The sequence below is a fragment of the Garra rufa genome, chromosome 21, assembly GCF_049309525.1.
Source record: "Garra rufa chromosome 21, GarRuf1.0, whole genome shotgun sequence".
Lineage (NCBI taxonomy): Eukaryota > Metazoa > Chordata > Actinopteri > Cypriniformes > Cyprinidae > Garra > Garra rufa.
The window spans coordinates 16,466,895-16,484,522 of record NC_133381.1 but is presented as its reverse complement, the minus strand read 5'-3'; the positions used below and the strand labels follow the sequence as shown (position 1 = coordinate 16,484,522).

At 37.2% G+C, this 17,628-nt stretch overlaps 1 protein-coding gene across 2 annotated transcripts in view; it reads left to right on the top strand.

Moving 5' to 3' along the window:
* The first annotated feature begins 539 nt into the window (after positions 1–539).
* bicc1a (BicC family RNA binding protein 1a) overlaps positions 540–17,628 on the top strand; it is a 53,643-nt gene continuing 36,554 nt past the window's right edge. For both annotated transcript variants that reach the window (XM_073826959.1, XM_073826958.1), the window contains exons 1-2: positions 540–910; positions 12,148–12,194. In XM_073826959.1, the coding sequence (XP_073683060.1) occupies positions 724–910; positions 12,148–12,194 (234 nt within the window). In that variant the 5' untranslated portion in view covers positions 540–723. The remainder of the gene's footprint in view (positions 911–12,147; positions 12,195–17,628) is intronic.

The following is a 17,628-nucleotide window of genomic DNA, read 5'->3' as shown; positions in this document are numbered from 1 at the left end:
AAGTTTCTTGTCACATTAAAATAAAATGGCTTCTTTATGTTAGGCCACACTGCAAAAGTTTATTAGAAAATTGCTTCACCGATTATTTCTTTAAAAAATAAAACATGCTAAACGGTAATAAAACATGTAAACTACTTATCTAGTGCCAACGTTTCTTTTTTCAAGAATGTGAGTCTTCCAATCATACTTTTTTCTTTTGGTAAACAAAAAAAAATACATATAGAAAATATGCTTTAATTCAGTAATTGAAAACATGTTCATCATAGAATCATAGAAAACGTGCTTGAAAGTCATTTTGTAACAACTGCATTTTAATATTTTGTTGAAAACATCGTCATTTCATAATGTTTCATTTTGTGCGCGTGCATGGGAAGCTGCAGGCGCGCGAACTGGATATGATGATGAGAAAGTTTGGGGAGGAGAGTAGGCGGTGATCCTGACACGTGAAAGCTCCCACAGGAGCATCTATGCATTCATGTCCTCCAACTATAGTGTGTTCTGGTCCTGGAGCCAGAGGAAAAGTGGAGGGGTGAGGAATCTAGGGGCAGATTGATTTTCTCGGGGGCAGTAACTGGCCAGAGGGGCTGTAAGGGACTTCAAAGGCAATATTGGAAAAAGAAAACTTGCCTGGAAATCGGAATGTTTTTCTCCTAATGTTGACTTGCCGTTTGCCTCTTTCACATAGTAACCCCGTTTAGTAAGTTTGAAACACTTTAAGGCGCAATGGCTGAGCCGCTGAGTTTCATGCATCTTGATCAGGGCTCCAGCAGCGAGCGGAGTGACGACTCACCGTCTGCCGTGTCTGAGGATGACTCTAGCGGCCACTGCGGCCACATCTCCCCGCTAGACCCAGAATGGACCGAGGAAAGGTTTCGAGTTGACCGCAAGAAACTAGAAACTATGTTACTGGGTATGTTAACTTCTTAAACATTTTCGTAAAGAACTAGGTAGACAATTTGAAGTCTTGAAAATACTTTTAGCTAACCTTGCAATGTTGAATGGCGTCGAGAAGCATAAATAGTTGTCTAAAAATGTCACAGTGTTTCCTCGAAGTCCATCTTGAAGGAGATGTCTTGAAGACACTGCTTGCTGTTTAGGACATAAAAACTAGGATTAGGATGTTTTATTGATTAATTTAGTAGCCAAAAATGGCAATCAAATGAACTAGCAGCATTGTTTGGATAACTTTGCACTGAAACTAATAAGCTTAGGTTGTTGCATGGAGCCTGTACATGGAATATTTAAAATTCTTATGTTAATTTAGTACAAATATGTGGATATTAAACATTCATAACACTCTATGGTTAAGAAAGAAGTTAACTTATTTATTTTCTTAGAGTGTCATTACATGAATAATTGCCAAATTCCAATAATTTAAATGCATCCAGCATTCAGCAGCATCACAATAAAATGTCAGTTATGAATATGAGACCAATATTATCCATCAAGGGATCACTGTCCCAGTTGCACACATACTGGTTTCACTATACCAGTGAGAAGATCTCATAGACACAATGGTTTTTATACAGAGGTGATCAAGTTTGCTCTACCCCAAATTTAAAGGGATAGTATTTACTCATCTTCATGTCATTCCAGAACTGTATGACATCCTTCTGTAAAACAAAATATATTTTGAAAAACCAAACAGTTTGGTTACTGCTGGCTTACATTGTATGGACAAAATAAAATACATATCTGACCCTGAATCACCTGAAAACCTCTCATAAGGGTCAGTTTTTTTAAAAAAATTAAGATTTATATATCATCTGAAAGCTGAATAAATAAGCTTTCCATTGATGTATTTTTAGGATAGGACAATATTTGGCTGAGATGCAACTATTTGAAAATGAATCTGAGGGTGCCAGAAAAATCTAAATATTGAGTCAATCACTTTTAAAGTTGTCCAAATTAAGTTCTTAGCAATGCATATTACTAAGTTTTGACACATTTACGGTAAGAAATTTACAGAGTATCTTCATGGAACATGATCTTTTCTCACTCTCCTAATTATTTTGACCCATACAATGTATTTTTGGCTATTGCTACAAATATACCCATGCTACTCAAGACTGGTTTTGTGGTCCAGTTTCACATTTTATGTTCCACATATAAAAGTCATACAGGTTTGGAATGACATGAGGGTGAATAAATGATGACACTTCATTTTTGGTTGAACTATCCTTCATAAAAACCTGTTTATGTCTGTATATCTGAAGCAATCATTTTTCTTCATGTTTTACTATATTTGTAAGAATATTTTCAAATATTTAGGCCACACTGTATAACCAAACCTGTGCATTCATACAAACACAGACTTCTGATGTTATAGTCAGATAATGATATTTACTATTCTGACCCTAAACCAAACCTTCACACAAACCTGTTGACATTACATTCGTAAAATATCATTTGTCTGATGTATGAGCATTTCAAATCATAAGGACCACTTCACAAGTCTGTTTTCACTGTTTAACTTCATTTGTGTGGGCATTTTCACAATTTTGGCTCTCGCAAATACAGCCAAACCTGTACACAAACACACACAGACGTTTTTTAAGCAACATCATCTGGTTAAAGCTTATAATTCAACACTTGCTTCATATTTTACAGTTACTCTGTCAGCAATAGACGGTTTACTTCACTGCAGAATAATGTTCGGTCTGTTTTGTTTTTCTTTTGTTGTAGCTTCAGCAGAGTAGACTTTTAAACAAGTTTAAGAATTACAAGTTGAGGTCAGTGGTTTGGTATTGGCCTATTCTAAACATGTACAAAAGTTCTGGTCTTTTATAGCAGGCCTTCTAGTTGCATTTGTTGCCATGTATTCAAACCAGCCAAACTCAAGATAGTTATAGATGTTGACTCCATAAATGGTATATATATATGTATGTATGTATATGCATTCCTTTGAGTATTTTGTTTAGTAAGTGATGACAGAGTTTTCATTTTTGGATAAAGCGTTCCTTACAAAAATGGTTAATGTCTGTAGATTAGAAGTAAAACAATCACTTAATGTCCTCACATGTCCAAATTTTCACTGTGTTTGTCCAAATGTTTTTAAATGTTTCATCACAGGTATAGCCAAGCTGTGCATGCATAAAACACAGACTTTTGAAGTCATAAGCAATCATATCTGAAGTAAGCAATGGTATCTACAGTTGAAGTCAGAAGTTTAAATATACCTTGCAGAATCTAATTATTTTACCAAAATAAGCAGGGTCATGCAAAAATCAATTTTATTATTTATTTAGTACTGACCTGAATAAGATATTTCACATAAAAGATGATTACATATAGTCCACTAGAGAAAATAATAGTTTAATTTATAAATATGAACCCTTTCAAAAGTTTACATACCTGATTCTTAAAGGATTACTCCACTTCCAGAATAAAAATTAGCTGACAATTTAGTCACCTCTGTGTCATCCAAGATATTCATGTCTTTCTTTCTTCAGTCGGTAGGAAATTTACAAAATATCTTCATGGAACATCTTTATTTAATATCCTAATGATTTTTGGCATAAAAGATAGTTATGCATGTTGACTCCATAAATGGTATATACTGTATGTGTATATGCATTCCTTTGTGAGTAATTTGTTGAGTAAGTGATGTTTTCATTTTTGGATGAACTATCCCTCACAAAAACTGTTTATGTCTATAGATTTGAAGTGAAACAACCACTAAATATCCTCACAAGTCAAAATTTTCATGGTATTTGTGCAACTATTTTTAAATGTTCATCACAGGTATAGCCAAACCTTTGTGAAAATTCCTTCAGGTCCCACAAACTCTTTGGTTTTTCAGCATTTCTGTGTATTTTATTATGACTGTATGATTTAGAGATCCAACTTTTCATTCTGAGGACAACTGAGGGACTCATATGCAACTATTACAAAAGTTTCAAATGCTTACTGATGCTTCAGAAGGAAAAATGACGCATTAAGAGTCGGGGGTGAAAACTTTTGAAAAGAATAAAGATGTGTACATTTTTCTTAATTTGCCTAAATACTGTATTTTTTTTTCAATTAGTACTGCTCTTCAGAAGCTACAGAAGGTACTTGCATGTTTCCCAGAAGACAAAATAGGTTTACCCTGATCTTCAAATTCCAAAAGTTTTCACCCCCCGGGTCTTAATGCATCTTGTTTTCTTCTGAAGCATCAGTGAACCTTTGAACCCTTATAGTTGCGTATGAGTCCCTTCATTGTCCTCAGTGTGAAAAGATAGATCTCAAACTTATTACAGTCAGCGTCTTTTATGTGAAATATCTTCAGGTCAGTACTAATTAAAAAATAGCATGCATTTTGTATGATCCCTCTTGTTTTAGTAAAATAATTAAACATTTTGCAGATTCTGCAAGTTGTATGTAAACGTTTGACTTCAACTGTACTATATTCTAATATCTTGTTGCATTTTACATAGGTATGTGTCATAAAAAGTGCAAAGACTGAGACGCTCAGTCCCTTTCCAACGCCTTTATGTCTTCATGTGTGCCGAATGCATGAGTGAATGCTTCCCTGATATTTCATCCCCCAGGTCAAAGGTCATTTCAGCATGAGAGAGCTTAAGAGAAGCAGGAAGACATCAATAGCCAGGCTACCACATTTTTGAGACTGTCGACAACACCTTTCACATCACACACACTCATATACTTGCTCTACAATCCTTGTTGTAGTGATGTGGGCATTTTTTCCCACACCTATGATTCAGTGACTCGTAATCATCTCTTTGCTCTGGATGACGTGCAACATCTGGAGGTGTTTTGAGCGGCTCTTGTTTCGATTGGTCGGATGCAGCAGTAGGCGTGATCATAAATCCAGCGATGTGTGTTTTTTGTGTGAAGGTTTATTGTGTGGCACAATTTTGCTCCCCGTTTCCAGGAAATGGGAGAGAGAGTGAGAGAAACAGGACAGAGTTACAATTAAAATCATTTTTCTTAAAAATAACACTGAAGAACGTGGCGAGGGTGAGACAGAGGGGAGACCCACTCTTGTACTTTTCCCCTTAGGCCAGACCACGACTAAATCAGCTCATTTTTATAGGCTTATTCAGAGAGACTAATGGAGAAAAGTGGATCACCTATGATTCATGTTCACGTAAGGAAATCTGAGCAGCTTTAGGGTTTCATCGGAAAGGAACAAAGTTAGATACTCATACTTTTAAATAGAAATAGAAATAATCACTAAAACAAGTGACAATTTGAAGGGAAATGCATGATTTCTCTCTCACACAAACTTATGGGAATAGTTTGTATATTAGGATTCAGTTTTTTTTTCTTTACCCCAATGGCTGTTACATCAGATGTCTGGTTTTGATTAAAAACAGAGGAATGTGTGCTGGCCTGACCTTATATTCCGTGTGATAAGGAATTCTAAAAAAGAATGTAGTTTGTTTAGCAAAGTTTATTCCGGCACTTTATGGAAATCATATGTGCCCCCGGTGGCTTTTTGATCAAAATGTGTGTTTTTGTAGGTTTTTCTTTGTCTCAACAGGATGTAAAACTATATTAAGATATAAATGTCAGTACATCTCACACCTGCTAGTTAAAGGAATAGTTCACCCCCCAAAACTGAAAACTTACTCACCCTCAAGCCATTGAAGATTTAGATGAGTTTGTTTCTTTACAGATTTGGAGAAATTTGCTCAGTGATAGATCCTCTGCAGTGAATGGTTGCTGTCAGAATGATTAAAACATCATAATAATTAATTAACGTTCTGTATAGCGAAAATCTGCATGTTTGTAAGAAACAAGTCCATCATTAAAGAGATAGTTCACCCAAAAATGATAATTCTGTCATTAATTATTCACCCTCATTTTGTTACAGACCCGCAAGACCTTCGTTCATCTTCAGCACACAAATTAAGATATTTTTGATGAAATCCGAGAGCTTTCTGCATAGACACATTTAAGGCCCAGAAAGTTAGTAAAAACATCATTAAAATAGTCCATGTGACATATGTGGTTCAACTCTAGTTTTACGAAGCTACGAGAATATTTTTTGTGCACAAAGAAAACAAAAATTACGACTGTATTCAACAATTTGTTGTTCCAAAGATGAACGAAGGTCTTCCAGGTTTGGAACTACATGAGGGTAAGTAATTAATGACAGAATTTTCTTTTTTAGGTGAACTATCCCTTTAAGACATTTTTAACCTCAAACTGTTGATTTTGGCTAAAATACAAGTCTTGATTATTTTCTGAATCAGGAGAGAAATATGCACAGATCTAGCAATGTTTACAAGCAAAAACAAAACCAAAAGTTGGTGGATTTTGATGTGAGAGGACACTTTCAACGAAGGGAACATTATTATAGATTATGGCCTCTTATTTTGTCCAAAAGTGACAGTTTACAGTCAAAATGCCTTAATGGATTTGTTTCTTACAAACACACCGCTTTTTCCTTTACTAAACAATAACTGATGAACTGTTGTGTTGATTACTTGTGGATTATTGTGATGTTATTATCCGCTATTTGGACTCTCATTCTGACGGCACTCATTCACCGCAGAGGATCTATTGGTGAGCAAGTGATGTAATGCTAAATTTCTCCAAATCTGCTTTTTCAATTAAGGAAAAAACTCCTCTACATCCTGAGGATGAGTCAATTTTTAATTGAATCCTTTTTTTGTGTGAACGACGTGTTTGTGGGACAGTCTTGTTACCACCATAAGTGTGCTTTGTATTATATTAATTTGCTTATGTGTACAGCGTGTTTTCTGACATGTGGGTTTTATTTCTTGAGTCTAATTTAGTCTGGGTGCATGTTCGCTGCATCTTTCTTAACATGCTGCATGTGTCTGAATTGGTGAGTGAAGCAACAGGAAGTGCGTTGTGTTTTGGGAATGTGCTCATGGCTTAGCACATTGTTGCTAGGGAAACAGGTCTGTTGCCTTGGATTTAGATTTTTTTATATGCATACTTGTGCAGTTTGAATATTAACAGCACTATTGTGTTTTAATTTAGACATTCAAGCAAAAAAATCATATCAGACATTGAGATGTATTTATGACATATTAATCACACTAGATTGAATTCTGAAGAGGTGTTGTCTTGGTAACAAGTGTATTATGGTTTGACGGATGCAACATAGCCAGTATCCTGATTTTGTTTTTTAAATTTTATTCATTTTTTGGCAGTTTCAATTGGCAAAGCTTTTTTTTTTGCTAGTGCTATAAATACCTACACTGCCAAAAGTGGTGGAGTTTTCTTCCAAGAAGCTTTCTGTTTGTATGTTTACAAATATAAATCTATTTCTTGGGTTTAAAACATCACGTTTTACATCGTTTTTATAAAATACTTCACACTTGAGAAATAAATCCTAAAGAACTGATGTATTGGATTACTAAGAATGAGTGTTTGGCAGAAATACTCCAAGAGTTTTCGTTTGGCTGAAAACTCATCTGTTCGTAACCTGTCAGACAGGAATAAAGTTCCTTATCGTCATGAAGAGTTATTTAATTCACATTACAGACAAATGCTTTTCACTCAGTACCTTTGGAGAGGTCTCGAGTGTGTTTTCGCCACATCTGCAATTTATCATCCCAAATAGTTCTGCAGTTCATATTGCCTGATTATTGCCCTATTTTCCATCCTATGTTGAATAGTTTCACAGACTTCTCTCTTTTAGTGGTGGTACACATTGTTTCTGAGAGGCATTCGGGCCTAAGTGTTAGGCTAGTTTCCCATGACCAGATGTTTCACTTGAGCTCTACATTTCGAGTTCACTTTCATACAGTCTGCTTGCATTCAGAAGTTGCAAAAGAAGATTGTAGAACCAGTCTGCAGTAGATGTGTCGGCGGCATCTGTGTGTAATCTCAAGTTTTGACATGGCGCACAAACCATCTGAGAAAATGATAAAAAGCTCCGAGTCTTTTGCACAAGTGGCTGAGTGCTTCAGTTTGGATATTGATGGGGTTGTGCTTATATGTAGCTTAAAATACAGTTAAGGTCAAAAGTTTACGTACACCTTGCAGAATCTGCTAAATGTTAATTATTTTACCAAAATAAGAAGAATCATACAAAATGCATGTTATTTTTTATTTAGTACTGACCTGAATAAGATGTTTCACATAAAATATGTTTACATATAGTCCACAAGAGAAAACAGTAGTTGAATTTATAAAAAATGACCCTGTTCAAAAGTGTACATACACTTGATTCTTAATAATGTGTTTTTACCTGAATGATCCACAGCTGTGTTTTTTTGTTTAGTGATAGTTGTGCATCAGTCCCTTGTTTGTCCTGAACAGTTAAACTGCCTGCTGTTCCTCAGAAAAATCCATCAGGTCCCACAAATTTCTTGGTTCTTCAGCATTTTTGTCTGTTTGAACCCTGTCCAACAATGACTGTATGATTTTGAGATCCATCTTTTCACACTGAGGACAACTGAGCGACTATTACAGAAGGTTCAAACGCTCACTGAAGCTCCAGAAGGAAAAACGATGCATTATAAGCCAGGGGTGTAAACTTTTGAACAGAATGAAGATTTGTATATTTTTTCTATTTTGCCAAAATATAATATTTTTTTCATTAAGTCCTGTCCTTCAGAAGCTACTTGCATGTTTCCCAGAAGACAAAACAAGTTAAATTTACTCTGATCTTCAAATTCAAAAAGTTGTCACCCTCTTAAAGGTTGTATCAGCGATTTCTAGCCTAAAACATAAAGTGTCAATTTCAGCTGACCTTTCTTCACGATCCGCTCGCTGCCTGCCCTATAAATTGTCTGTGAAAAAAACGCGTCTCTCTGGTCAGCCTAGGGTCCGAGATATGCCAAAAAAAAACAATCGGCACTACCAACCTTTCCACACATAAACAAACAGTGTTCCAACCAATCAGCGTAAGGGGTTTGGTGTTGTGGACTTTCCTACTGGTGCTGGGATGTGAGGGAGGCGGAGCGAAAGTCCACAACACCAAACCCCTGACGCTGATTGGTTGGAACACTGTTTGTTTACGTGTGGAAAGGTTGGTAGTGCCGATTGTTTTTTTTGGCATATCTCGGACCCTAGGCTGACCAGAGAGACGTGGTTTTTTCACAGACAATTTATGGGGCAGGCAGCGAGCGGATCGTGATGAAAGGTCAGCTAAATTTGACACTTTATGTTTCAGGCAAGAAATCGCTGATACAACCTTTAATAGCTCTTAATACATTGCATTTCCTTCTGGAGCATCAATGAGTGTTTGAACCTTCTGTAATAGCTGCATATGAATGCCCCAGTTGTCCTCAGTGTGAAAAGATGGATCTCAAAATCATACAGTCATTGTTGGAAAGGGTTTAAATACACAAAAATGCTGAAAAAACAGAATTTGTGAGACCTGAAGGTTTTTCCTTGAAGAACAGCTGGCAGTTTAACTGTTCAGGACAAACAAAGGACTTATGAACTATCACTAAACAAAAAAACACAGCTGTAAATCATTCAGGTAACAACAGTATTAAGAATCAAGTGTATGTTTAAATTTTAATGAATTCAACAATTATTTTCTCTTGTTGAGTATACATCTTTTATGTGAAATATCTTATTCAGGTCAGTACTAAACAAAAAAAATACATGCATTTTGTATGATCCCTCCTTTTTTGGTAAAATATTTAATATTTTGCAGATTCTGCAAGGTTTATGTAAACTTTTGACCTCAACTGTTTGTTTCCGGTTGTAATCAAATTGTTGATGTAACCAGTTGGATTTCACTCCACAATTTAATGCTTTACCATTCTGCTCAAGAATGTCTTTACAGTCACTTTTGATCACTTTAATATGTCCTTGCTGAGCAAAATGATTCATTTCTGCCAAAGAAAAAATCTCACTGACCCCAAACTTTTGTACTGTAGTGTAGGTTGTGACGTCACTCAAAACAGATGGCTTCGAATCTTAATAGTTAAGAATAAGATTCGAATCCAGATGCTGATCATGGGTAAGTTTCTCTGAAGTTTCGCCCACTCTCTGAGCTCTGGAGTTCAAGGGAAGTTCCAGGATTATCCAGGAGAAATGCACTCAAATTATACAGTTTTGTTCTTACACTCGCTTATTCATCACATTCCTAACACACACACACGTAGTTTACAGGAGCTACTCTGGACGTGTGTCTGAAGCTGTGTGTTTCAAAAACTCAAAAGCTGTGGTGTTTCTCTGACCCACATCCTAAATAGAGCACAGGAAAGAGCTGAAATCAACACACACACACACACACACACACTGCATTTAACATTCTGTCTGGTTTGAGGCTTGCTATTTTCATATTTTTCTCTGTGCGAGCCTGAGTATGTACATGCTTTATTGGATGTGTTTCAGTAGTTTTTGAGAGTATGAGAGAGAATCAAGAGTAACATTTTTGAAATTAGCATGGAGTCATATGGATTCATGTGTTAATCCATGAGTTTATCTCAGATTTAGTTCGGAGGTGCTAATCTGTTGCATATTGTACTCATTACAGATGTGTGACCACATGTGTATCCGTGCTGCACAGATACGGCATCATCCAAACATCTCATGAAACTGTTGATTGAATTTACAGCATCTGATAGGAGAGATGTGAAGGGAGCTTTCTCTGATTTCACAACGTCAGTCTTCCTCTGTCCTCACTTCAACCCAAAATCAGACTCGTGTGAACTAATGTGAATGGTGCTAGATGTTTTAAAAAGATAGTCTCGAATGAAAATTCTGTCATTAATTAGTCACCCTCATGCCGTTCCAAACCCATAAGACCTTAGTTCATCTTCAGAGCACAAATTAAGATATTTTGATGAAATCTGAGAGCTTTCTTGACCCTGCATAGACAGCAATGTCGCATATATTTAGACATGTCTCAAATTATAGCATAATGAGATTGCAATAATTGCAAACATACATGGAAAAAAAACGGTCTATGTTTTACACTGTTTGTGGTTGTTATCTGGAAAATAACTTGTTTATAAAAACCAGTACAATCAAAGTGTTTCTGCTTAAAGTTAAGTGGAATCAATAAATGAAAGTATTTTAATGGATTTTGTTTTGGGAACACAAGGGCTTCGAAGATTGAAACCACTTCTGTGTCCATCACTTTTGTTTTCATCCCTCTCTCTCTTCACCACATGCCAGATACTGTTGAGAAATAGTGATGATACCATTTCTTTGTTTTCCCAAAGTCTCTAAATTTCCTCCCTAAAATCCCTGCATTGCTCCATTGACTAGCCAGTGCAATGATGTGCGGTGAAGGAGGGTTCAAATCAAACCAAACTTTGGTGTAATAAGATGGGCATTTGTTGTAATTGTAGCTCTTCCTTTTCTTGTTTGGATCGGGGAATGTAGTGGATTTTATGGAGAGATGGGTGGATGTGCTTTTTTGGTGAGTTTTAGGGTCATTAAGAGGTTTAGATGACAAGATTGTCGCATTTCCAACCCTCTTATTTCCTCCCATTTTGGGGTTTGTTGTTCTGACCTCTCTATGAAAACCATATTTCGACTTTAAAGGTAAAGCAAAGTGCAGGAAAGGGTTTGGCTCTCTATGTAGACACATACACAAGAATGTTTCATTTTATATGATGGGACAATCTCAACCAAACATCTGGACACCCAGCGTCCCACCAAAGCAAACAAATTCTCAGATTTTCCTGTGAACTCAATGTTTTCATCGCACCTGACTAGGGAGCTTTGTACATTTGTATTTGTCAGCATCACACTTTAATTACATATTAGATATTTGAGTGATCCGAAGTCTGGAAAACAATGATGTAGATCATTGTATTAGTTTAAATGGATTTTTCTAATGTCAAAGAGCAGTTTTGACACATGCCTTACATGCATAAGCCATATGCAAGCGTCATACTCTGTGTGGGATTCTGTGAGTGTGTTTATTGAGATTTATGAACTGTTTTTTGTTCATCTATAACTCCGTGCATGAGTGTGAGCTTGCATACAGCTGCTTGCGTGTGTAATGGACAAGCATGTGCGTGACATCTGAAATACATTTCGTTTCAGCAGGTTGTAAGAATGCTCCCTGATTCTTGTATGTGTGTTTTGTGGTTGTCTTGGAATACATCTTGAGTATGTGAATCTGGCATTAAAACTTGCTTTTTTTCGCCCGAAAGCAACCACCAATGTTACTCATTCAAATAATTGTAAAATAAAAGTATCTCTTGCTAATGGTAATGTAAATGTTTCTCTCTTTTTTTCACACAGCGGCGAGTGAGGGGAGGATAAATGGAGGAGAGGATTTTTTTCAACAGGTAAGAATTTCTCTTTTTTTGAGTTGGGGTCATTAAGATTTAAATTTTTAGAAAGAATGTTATACTTTTATTGCACTCTAAAAATACTGGGTTAAAAACAACCATTTCTAGATTATTTGGCGACCCAGCGCTGGGTAAATATCGGACAGAACACATGCTGGGTTGTTTTGACCCAGCTTGTTGAGTTTTATACATTAATCCATTTGCTGGGTTTTTTTTTTTTTTGACACAGTGCTGGGTCAATCAACTTATTAAAGGTTTTTCATTTTAAATAATAAAAATGCCTTCTAAAATCTGTTCATGTACAATCCGTTCATAGACAATATTTTTTATTCAATGTTATAATCATAAAATCTTCAGAAACATTCAGCAAAGGTTTTAGGATGTGACAGGAGCAGCAAGAGAAGCCAATGGGAATCTGTGTGTAGAAAACTGATATCAGTAGGCTGTTCCAGTTCATTAAATGACTTGTATTCATTACTTATCTTATATTCATGTTTATAAAGTTATATCAAAAACAACTTTACTTCATGCCATATTGTCTGACATTTAAGTTTCAACCCGTCAAATGCATAACGCAACCACAGCTGCAACAATGTACTAGACTACAGTCGTGGCCAAAAGTTTTGAGAATTACATAAATATTGGAAATTGGAAAAGTTGCTGCTTAAGTTTTTATAATAGCAATTTGCATATACTCCAGAATGTTATGAAGAGTGATCAGATGAATTGCATAGTCCTTCTTTGCCATGAAAATTAACTTAATCCCGAAAAAAACTTTCCACTGCATTTCATTGCTGTCATTAAAGGACCTGCGGAGATCATTTCAGTAATCGTCTTGTTAACTTAGGTGAGAATGTTGATGAGCACAAGGCTGGAGATCATTATGTCAGGCTGATTGGGTTAGAATGGCAGACTTGACATGTTAAAAGGAGGGTGATGCTTGAAATCATTGTTCTTCCATTGTTAACCCTGGTGACCTGCAAAGAAACGCGTGCAGCCATCATTGCGTTGCATAAAAATGGCTTCACAGGCAAGGATATTGTGGCTACTAAGATTGCACCTAAATCAACAATTTATAGGATCATCAAGAACTTCGAGGAAAGAGGTTCAATTCTTGTTAAGAAGGCTTCAGGGCGTCCAAGAAAGTCCAGCAAGTGCCAGGATGGTCTCCTAAAGAGGATTCAGCTGCGGGATCGGAGTGCCACCAGTGCAGAGCTTGCTCAGGAATGGCAGCAGGCAGGTGTGAGCGCATCTGCACGCACAGTGAGGCCAAGACTTTTGGAAGATGGCCTGGTGTCAAGAAGCGCAGCAAAGAAGCCACTTCTCTCCAAAAAAAACATCAGGGACAGATTGATCTTCTGCAAAAAGTATGCCGAATGGACTGCTGAGGACTGGGGCAAAGTCATATTCTCAGATGAAGCCTCTTTCCGATTGTTTGGGGCATCTGGAAAAAGGCTTGTCCGGAGAAGAAAAGGTGAGTGCTACCATCAGTCCTGTGTCATGCCAACAGTAAAGCATCCTGAGACCATTCATGTGTGGGGTTGCTTCTCAACCAAGGGAGTGGGCTCACTCACAATTTTGCCCAAAAACACAGCCATGAATAAAGAATGGTACCAAAACACCCTCCAACAGCAACTTCTTCCAACAATCCAACAACAGTTTGGTGAAGAACAGTGCATTTTCCAGCACGATGGAGCACCGTGCCATAAGGCAAAAGTAACTAAGTGGTTCGGGGACCAAAACGTTGACATTTTGGGTCCATGGCCTGGAAACTCCCCAGATCTTAATCCCATTGAGAACTTGTGGTCAATCCTCAAGAGGCGGGTGGACAAACAAAAACCCACTAATTCTGACAAACTCCAAGAAGTGATTATGAAAGAATGGGTTGCTATCAGTCAGGATTTGGCCCAGAAGTTGATTGAGAGCATGCCCAGTCGAATTGCAGAGGTCCTGAAAAAGAAGGGCCAACACTGCAAATACTGACTCTTTGCATAAATGCCATGCAATTGTCGATAAAAGCCTTTGAAACGTATGAAGTGCTTGTAATTATATTTCAGTACATCACAGAAACAACTGAAACAAAGATCTAAAAGCAGTTTAGCAGCAAACTTTGTGAAAACTAATATTTGTGTCATTCTCAACTTTTGGCCACGACTGTAGATCAATAGCGTTCCTATTGTAGCACATAGAAACTTTGGTACATATAACAGTGAAGCCGCTTCAAGTTTCAGCCCTGGTCATGCATTCGTTTTGGCGGGAAGTGAAACTTTCATTCTGGCAGTGGTGCATCATTCAATTGAGCTTAGATCCGGTGAATGCAGTCATTAGCTGGGATGTACATTAAAAAAAATGGAGAAATGTAAGACTACAGATGGTTTTCTATTTATGCAGTAATACTTTGAAAAGAATAAAATGTAATACAAACCTTAATTTAGTTCAGGAAGTTTCCTGTCAGTCAAATTTTCTCTCAGGACAGAACACAAAATGACCACTGACAAATGTAACTAGTTTTAACCGGTTTGGCACAGACAACATCGGGTTACACTGACCCAGCGCTGGGTAGGTATGTGAAGGGGTTCATCCTTTGTGTTGACAGTAAAAATGACCCAGCAGATGTGTTACAGAAAAACTACCCCGCACCTGGGTAAAAAAATATTAAAAATAACCCAATAAAATGACCAGGCTGAACCCAGCTTTTGGGAAAAAAATAAACCAACATTTTGATCAAATAATTGCAGCCTTGGTGAGCATAAGATACTTCTTTCAGAAACATTTGAAAATCTTACAAAATCTACTAACCCTGAACTTTTATACAGTAGTTTTTGATGATGTTGTGATGCGATGTCCATCTTTGGGATGTTGTGGCCTAGTGGTTAAAGAGTCAGACTTGTAACTCGAGGGTCGTTGGTTCGAGTCTCAGTACTCAGTACTGCTCTGGGTGTGTGTTCACTACTCACTGCTGTGTGTGTGCACTTGAATAGGTTAAAGGGGTCCTGTTATGCTCTTTTACAAAGTCTTTATTTTGTTTTGGGGCTGCACTAGAACATGCGCTCATGCTTGGTGGTTCGAAATTTTTTTCACATTTTTACATTATTACATTTAATAAATTTTTACATTATTACAACAGCTTTCTCCCCAGGCTGGCACAAATGTTGCAGTTGGTGAGTACTGCCATACCCCCCTACCCCCGGAGACATGTGAGGCACTTACTTTTTATTATGGATCGACTTGTTTGGGACTGATGGAGAAAAACATTTGTCTATGCCATTCAGTCTATGCTGTTCTAAAGCTTGGGAGTGCCAGGATTATTTTTAATATAACTCAGATTGCATTCGTCTGAAAAAAGAAACTCATATACACCTGGATGCATGGAGGGTGAGTAAATAATACGCTTCAGTAGTGTTGGTCCAATCGTCAGCCTGTGAGATAGCCGATACATGATATTATCAGTATTGTGCTTATTTATATAATTATTTACATGCCCGAAACCAGCTCCAGCATAAGGCTAGTGAAGCTATCTACACTGTATGATTAATAAATCTCTTGGCATACTGCACACGTCTATGGCGTGGCTCCGATGCGACCACCGATGATCATCACTCTAGTCAATGCTTGTGTTTACATCAGCCGCGGCTCAGCATGTGTTTTTTTTAAGCTTCTGAACTTCATTGTTGTTACCAATTTCAGCATAAGTTTTAAAGCAGGATGGAAGTAGATTTTCCATCTCCAGCATTACACACTAGCCATTTAACACACAAAGGCCTGGTTTCACAGACAGGGCTTAGACTAAGCCAGGATTAGGCCATAGTTCAATTAGGACATTAAAGTAATTTTTATAAACATGCTTAAAAAAACATTACTGGTGTGCATCTTGAGACAAAACAAAGACACTGATATATTTTTCAAGTTTCTTTCAGTTGAAACAGCTCAGACTTACATTTTAGTTTAGGACTTGACTTACGCCCTGCCTGTAAAACCGGGGGAAACTCTATCACAGCTATCATCCATATTTCAGTAGCATGCTGGTGTTTCCATCTTGTTTTTGTGTGTGTGTGTGTGTGTGTATGTGTGTACCTGGTATTCATCACGTTGTGGGGACCAAATGTCCCCACAAGGATAGGAATACCAGTAGATTTTGACCTTGTGGGGACATTTCTCAGGTCCCCATGAGGAAACAGGCTTATAAATCTTGCACAATGAGTTTTTTTGATGAAGTAAAAGTGTGCACAATCTCCTGTGAGGGCTAGGTTTAGGTGTAGGGTAGGTGTAGGGCGATAGAAAGTACAGTTTGTACAGTATAAAAACCATTACGCCTATGGAATGTCCCCATAAAACATGTAAACCCAACATGTGTGTGTGTGTGTGTGTGTGTGTGTGTGTGTGTGTGTGTGTGTGTGTGTGTGTGTGTGTGTGTGTGTGTGTGTGTGTGTGTGTGTGTGTGAGTTTGTGGTAAGGCTTCTTCAAACACGCAGTAAATATGTCCAAGGATGCTCAACGGAGGAGCCAATTCAGAAGTTTGATTGACTTGATCCAAACAATTATCCCCTTAGGTTTCTAATAAACAGAAATAACAAGGACCAATGAAATTGTCAAAATATTCTTGGTTTGGCTCAGATGATTGTGGTTTGTGTATAGTGTATGAACAGCGCTTCTCTGGTTGCAGTATTGATATGATCACTGCTTTCTGTCCTCATTTGCACTATTGCCATCTTTCTATGGTTGATATCTTTTTTAGCAAATGCCAGTTCTCATGCAGTTCAAAGCAGTACATTTAGACATTTTCTTTTATGCATCTTTGTTAGAGATCAGTTTACAGCAGACCTTTTTGTTACATTCCAACATTAAGTGACTAAGAACTGGACTCTCTGTGTCTCATCTTCTGCTTATGTTTGGGATGTCTTTTCCTTTTTTGTCCTAATTTTATGCTGTTTTCTTTTGTTTGATGCTGTCTATGTTTTGCTGTTCTCACAAGCTAGTGAATATAAATGGAAAGAGAGAAACACAAATGTCTGATGCGTTTTGTTAGTGGTGACATTGGAAGCCATATCACTGGGTTTTCGGGAGACAAGCAGTAGAGAGTAATCATTTCAGTGATTAAACCTTTTGTTGAGTTTTCCTTCCCTGCCGTGAAAGGGTTGGAATTATGCCTGTTGCTCATTCTTGCTTTTCAGCCACTCTTTGTGTCTCTGTTTCCGTAACTTTATCATTATTATTATCTTGAACATCAGCACAGCGGTAGTCTCTTCCAATTCCTTCACTGTTGTTTTACCATTCTTTCACATATCTACAACATTTTTTCAAAAGTCAAAAGAATTTTTACTTTTGGGTAGAGTATCCCTTTAAAGAAAACCTATTATGCCTCTTTTTACAATATGTAATATAAAGTCTCAGGTGTCTCCAGATTGTGTCTGTGAAGTTTCAGCTCAAAACA